At 41.7% G+C, this 6240-nt stretch overlaps 1 protein-coding gene across 4 annotated transcripts; it reads right to left on the bottom strand.

The window, feature by feature from the left end:
* Nucleotides 1-810: 810 nt before the first annotated feature.
* On the bottom strand, nucleotides 811-5833 carry LOC106607841 (protein ZNF365). 4 transcript variants are annotated; one of them, XM_014205259.2, is made up of 6 exons: nucleotides 5622-5724; nucleotides 5260-5314; nucleotides 3715-4491; nucleotides 3283-3454; nucleotides 2865-2908; nucleotides 811-2543 (listed from the first exon to the last, which is right to left on the bottom strand). In XM_014205259.2, the coding sequence occupies exons 1-6, from the start codon at nucleotides 5650-5652 to the stop codon at nucleotides 2363-2365; spliced, it is 1260 nt and encodes a 419-aa protein (XP_014060734.2). In that variant the 5' UTR covers nucleotides 5653-5724; the 3' UTR covers nucleotides 811-2362. The 4 variants fall into 4 exon arrangements, with proteins under 4 accessions (XP_014060734.2, XP_014060755.1, XP_014060763.1 ...); XM_014205280.2 differs by lacking the exon at nucleotides 5260-5314 and having other exon boundaries at nucleotides 5680-5833; XM_014205288.2 differs by lacking the exon at nucleotides 5260-5314 and having other exon boundaries at nucleotides 5622-5763.
* Between the last annotated feature and the right edge of the window lie 407 nt (nucleotides 5834-6240).

Genomic DNA, 6240 nt, shown 5'->3' with positions numbered 1-6240 from the left:
TGGCCAGTCTGAAATATGGCTTTTTCTTTGCAACTCTGCCTAGAAGGCCAGCATCCCAGAGTTGCCTCTTCGACGTTGAGACTGGTGTTTTGTGGGTACTATCTAATGAAGCTGCCAGTTGAGGACTTGTGAGGCGTCTGTTTCTCAAACTAGACACTCCAATGTACTTGTCCTCTTGCTCAGTTGTGCACTGGGGCCTTCCACTCCACTTTCTATTCTGGTTAGAGCCAGTCCCCCCCAGAGGAAGGTAGTAAATCTCTCACACACACACACACACACTACAAGGTTGGAATAATACTGTGAAAATGATGAAAGAGCTGTTTGAAAAGGTCGCATGAACTTTCAGCTCGTTTTGCATGGGTGGAGTTTGGCTTACCAGGCGGTATAAGTTAATAGACCGATAAAGAGTTTCAAACCTCACTGCCAATAACATCTAGATTTCAGGTTACATATCCCTTCCATTCGGCTTCTCCCATTAGGTCCTTCACTCAGACCAGACAGTCTTAGCAAAAGTCTTACTTATAAAATGGCTTTTAGCTCAGAAGCAATCTTTTTTTTTTTTACCATTTTAATTGTAAACAATCACATTGACGTACTTAATCGTTACTGATAGATGATTTGATATTGAGATAAAAACGGCTGCATTTGACCTTGAGTTTAAAGGACTCCACCAAAGGAAGTTGCCGCCACTATATTGACGTAATCTCCTGTCCTAGAAAGGAAATACACGTTGGGTTCTTCCGAAGAATGACAAAATAAATAAAAAAAATAAATATATATATATATATATATATATATATTTTTAATTTTTTATTTATTTATTTATTTAGTCATTCTTCGGAAGAACCCAACTATGAACTATTTTTTAACTATTCAAAAGATTAGCCAGCTGGCTAATTGGCTGGTTCTGGACCTGGGTTTGTCATAAGCAATGATTTATGGAAAACTTTGCCACAGACGGAAACCACTAGCCTATTTTTGACTTCACCATCTATTGTTATCTCCAAAGTTTTGGCATCTTCCATAAATTGCGTCCGTGAATACGCGATAGAAATAGTTAGAAAGAATAAGACGAAGCTCTGCTAATATGTATAAATATGAAAAGACAGCTGATATGCGTTTTTCTACATTGTAATAGACACGGTGCAACCTTTGGTAGGTACTTTAGGCTGCTAGCAGGCTTCAGTACAGCAAAGTCATGTCAGCCCATGCTCATAAAGTGAAGTGATAGGCTACAATGTCTTTGCTCATGATCATGCACACCGCAAATGACATGAAACTATAAATTCCTTTAATTTTATTTTGCGGGTGCCTTTTCATTATCTGGATAGACAATTGTGTTTTTTTATGCTATTATATCACGCAATTATACCATTTATAAAATGGTCCGATTTTAAATACAGACTAGCTAAAAAAAATATTTAAAAAAAGTGAAAATGTATGAATTATCCAATGGATTATGATAGTTTTCTGGTAAAAAAAAAGTGGAGGTGTAAACATTTGTACCCCATATTTAAATTTGCTCAATGGCTCAGGCAGCCAATTGGACACAATACTGTTTGGCTCATCTCAGTCACAAAAAGGAATAACTTTGCAGCTGTTTCTGATTAATAAAAATAAAATAAATGTTTTTATTGTCACATACACCAGATAGGTGCAGTGAAATGTGTTGTTTTACAGGGTCAGTCATAGTAGTACGGTGCCCCTGGAGCAAATTAGGCTTAAGTGCCTTGTTCAAGGGCACAGACAGGTTTTTCACCTGGCCGGCTCGGGTATTCGAACCAGCGACCTTTTGGTTCGGGCCAACGCTCTAAACAATGCCATGATGGTGGGTGGTAACATTCAAATAAAACCCAGCCCTGAAACATAGGCTGAAAATAATTTGTATGTCATATCACAGGAAGAGATACCACATTCACACAGATTTGCAAGAAGTGGGAAGTTTGGATTTGTCACTTAAAGCCCAAATATATCGTACTTTGACTAATATGACTTAAATTGTTGTGCAACATCTTGGGTAAGCTCTTTCACCTCAAAAGTGGATTTCTATTGGTGTGGGCATTTAACAATTCCATCATCTAGTTTTTTGTTGTTGTATACAATTCTGCATTTTATTAGATCTACACCCATCAATAGTATGATTTAATACTAATTAAAACATCAATGAGGATCAGAAATACCTATCCATCAAGTTACTACAGTACTTCCAAAATTGAAACTAGGACAGTAGCAACCTCTAGGACAGAATGGAGCAAAAACTAGCGTACACATGGCCATAAAGCATCCCCTGCTCAGTATTATCTATACATTCAGTAAATACATATCATATATACATTCATTTGTCGGGCCCTGGTCAGGTTACCTAGTCCTCAAATCCAGCTGATCTGCGGCGCTGGGTCCAGGCTTCATCCCTGCGATCAGGTCTGAAGTAGCCAGAGTTACCCACTCTCTCACTAGGGCCTTTGGGGAACGCCCGTCCTAACTGGGAGGGGTGCGTTCTACCCTCCTGGGGACAAGACTGTGACAGCTGATAACCTGCTGACCTAGAATCAGGGGACAGCGCAACAAACCTCAGACACAAAACCAATGCTTCAACAGGCAGCAGGTAACGATGACAGACTCAGGATTAGTGGAGAAGATAAAACTCAGAATCATTACTAATGAATAAGGACACAAAATCTAATTTGCGACAAGGGATCCCTATGTATAATTTATATGTAACCATGTCCTAACCTTTGAAACTGGAAACTCAGCATTGTAATCAAAGTGAGACACTAAAGGCACAGGCCAAAGCTCATGGGCCCCAACTACGGAAAACGTAGATCATGTATATCAATAGTAAAAAATGAAGTTCACAAACTCGCCTGCTTTTGGTTATTCTATGAGGTCCATTTTCAGCTGTCTGGTGCTGCAGGGGAGATGAAAAGATGTCAGGTATTTATACTGTTTACACCAAAGCTCAAAAGCTGATATTATGCAGTTCTGGAATGTTTGGAAGGTTATCATGTTTCCTTTTCTAGATAAATACGGAGGAAGAAAACATATCTGAATAGGCTTCCTCTCAACTCCCCAACTGAATCTGGGAGGCCAGTTACGATCAACAGTTCTCACGAGGGTTCAAATGTGTAACAATTATGATATTCTCTACTCTCCCCTAACCGTCTTTCCGTTGCCATCTAAAAAAAAGTAAGAGCAGCTGCCACAAAATACTTTGAAAAGGAATCTGTCATTGTTAACACATTGCTGTCAGTAGTAGGAAACAGGCTTGATATTGTACAGTACCATGTAATCAGTGTAGGTTGGTGGACTGGGGGAGCTCTGATAGTACTCCAGTAGCCTCTCAGCCAGGGCGATGCGTTTGAGCAGGTTCTCAATGAAACGTTGGATCCGAACTTTACCACATATCTCATGCTGGGCTGCAGCCTCCAGAAAATTCTGAATGGTGATGACTTCTCTGAAAAAAAATGAAAAAATAAGAAACAAAACAGAGATACAAATTCAAGATTTGAGGGGGGAACAATGGGGGGAGTATCTGGTAACATGCTAAAGAATGTTGCTACTGCAAAAATTATAGTAACTTCATTAGCAACAGCAACAATCTAAGGAGTTACCAGATTAGTATACTGTCTGCCATTTGACCTCATGATTATGATTTTGACTAACAATACTGTAAGGAAATGTTAAGACTGAGTTACTGGCTCAGACACTACTCACTGTTCTCTCCTCTCCAGCTCGTACTCTGACTCGTTCAGCTGCTCCTTTAGTGTGGCGATCACCATCACGGCCATGTCCACCTGGTGGCTCAGCGCCCTCTCCCGCTCCTGTACCTCCTGCCTCTCCTGGGCCAGGTGCTGGGAGTGGGCACGCTCACACAGCAGCTCTGTGTCCGTCTGGGCCAGCTCCGTGCTGACCCTGTGCAGCCTCCTCTGCATGGTGCTGTCCGCTGCCAGCAGGACCTTGGCAAGCCTGCGCCGGACCGACACCTCCCCAGCACAGACACTCCACTCTGGGGACATTGCCTCAGGCTCGCTGCCTGGGTCTGGAGGGTTGTCAAATGGAAAGGGGATATGATCTGTCCCAGGGCTGGACTTGTGGAATTTTAAATCATCTTTACGGGCCTCTTCTTCCTCTTCCTCAGTCTGTATCTCCTCCGCTGCCTGCGTCCCCACACTATGTGTACGACACCTCTCTATGCAGCTAGTGACCTCTCGTGTGTCACTCAGGGAGCGCACATGCAGGACTCTCTCTGGGTGAGAGTGCCCCCTACGAGTCGGAAGGCTCAGCTCATGCATGGTGTGGTAGTAGCTGTGGCTGTATTCCAGGTGGTCTCTCAAGGAGGCCAGGCTATGGAACCTCTCATGCTCCCCACACCGAGGGCACCTAAATGGGAGCTGGGAGTCCGCAGATGCCCCACAAGCCTGCCCATTCTCAGTGATGAGAGAGGTCCTCTTGGCGCATACCTTCGCCTGCATTTCACCTACGACCTGGAAGCTAAACACACAATGGTCACAGTCAGCTGATATATGGCTGATATACGTAATCCAACTACAGTAGACTTACAACGGCAGGTAGCCTTGTGGTTTGAGCATTGGACTAGTAACCGAAAGGTTGCAAGATCGAATCCCCAAGCTGACAAGGTAAAAATCTGTCCTTCTGCCACTGAACAAGGCAGTTAACCCACTGTTCCTAGGCCATCATTGAAAATAAGAATTTGTTCTTAACTCACTTGCCTAGTTAAATAAAGGTAAAATAAATTTTAAAAAAAATACACAGCTATATTACTGCAATTGATTAATATTCAACAATAGGCTATTAAATCAAGCCTACATTTGTAGGCTGTTTCATTTATTCATTCTGTCACCTAACTGACAACTAAGGTTGCAAAAGCCGAAAACGAAGTGGCCTGCAAGATCCTTATCAACAACCAGCCAACAATAGATGAATATGGCAATATGGTTGACGGCAGAATCATGTAAATACAATTAAAGTATTTAGCTAAGCGATGGTACATAAGGGCTCTCGACATTAACTGTGTATAACAGCTTGTCGTAAATGTAACAGGTCATTTTTAAAAGGCTAACTATTAGCTAACGCTGCTAGAATTTCTTCCTACCCCATGCATGGCTCATCACTACTAACGTTAGCTAGCTAGTTAGCCAGGCTGCTGCTGCCAATACACAGCTCCATGGTGTTTTATATTACACCATGATCTATTTCGAGCTACTGATGCATGTAATCTCGCATAAACATATAGTTTACCTGTATTTGCATGATGATGACATGCAAAAAAGCAAGAATTCCCCACACAAATTTCCTGCGTAGGGTTGTGAAAATGTTAGTCAGCTGAGAGCAATGAACACAGCCTCCCCTACTGTAGGCCTACCTGGGAATGGTTATGTATAAGCTAGTGACGATGAGCAACCAAATATCAATGTTGCTAATTCAGTAAAATAGCTACAATATCGCGTTTACTGGCTACCAATTCGAACCAGAACAGTCCCTTCATTGGGCCTGTGGCACATGATGGCATAAATATTCTTCGCCGTCAAATACATTTTTGAATGGAATTTAAAATAGTCATAATTTCCAACTAAGTTAATTAATAAGAAATTGTTATTAACTGTTTTTTGAATTGAATTCCATAATGTGCATCTCAGACAGTGGTGAGGAGGAATCTACCGTGTCCGGAAGCGACCCTTCATTTTCTGGATACAGACAGTGCGGAAGAGGCAAAGGAAGTGGCCCAACTCGACGGAAAATCTGTCTCCCTCCAGCAGGTGGCGTTTTTTTACCCCCCAAGGAAGGACAGCAGTTTCGTAATGCTTTAGGTTGTTACAAGTGTACTCATATGAGTAGGACACGTGACTTCCCGGCAATTTGCAAAAAATAAAAACACTTTGGCTGCATTCCAAACACTTAAGACACACTGGCTGCGTTTCAAACTCATAAAAAACACCCTAGATTTATGCCCTTGGGGCAATTCCCGTCACCAATTTGGACGTTGGTCCAAACAAGAAATACATTTAAAAAAAAAAGATTAGCCAAACAAGGGAAGTTCGCAACATAAGTCCTTCAGCCCTTGTTTTTGATTGAGTTTGCAATTGTATTCACTTCGGGGCCAGAAACACCCAATAATTAAATTCGAGATTATTGTACACCCGCTAAGAAAAGACCGCAAAAATGTAAAACCTCAACATACAAGTGTAAGTAAAAACGAATGTAAATGAGTTAGAAATTGTG

Source organism: Salmo salar, chromosome ssa01 (genome assembly GCF_905237065.1).
Source record: "Salmo salar chromosome ssa01, Ssal_v3.1, whole genome shotgun sequence".
Taxonomy (NCBI): domain Eukaryota; kingdom Metazoa; phylum Chordata; class Actinopteri; order Salmoniformes; family Salmonidae; genus Salmo; species Salmo salar.
This window is presented reverse-complemented; position numbering and strand designations above follow the sequence as displayed.

Bases quoted from the DNA above. Each gene is read 5' to 3' on its own strand.
- LOC106607841 (XM_014205259.2), bottom strand. From the start codon at position 5,652: ATGCACATTATGGAATTCAATTCAAAAAACA. The intron at 4,492-5,259 runs GTAAACTATATG...TTGTGTGTTTAG, and splicing joins TCATCATCATGCAAATACAG to CTTCCAGGTCGTAGGTGAAA. The intron at 2,909-3,282 runs GTACTGTACAAT...TCTCCCCTGCAG, and splicing joins CAACCTACACTGATTACATG to CACCAGACAGCTGAAAATGG.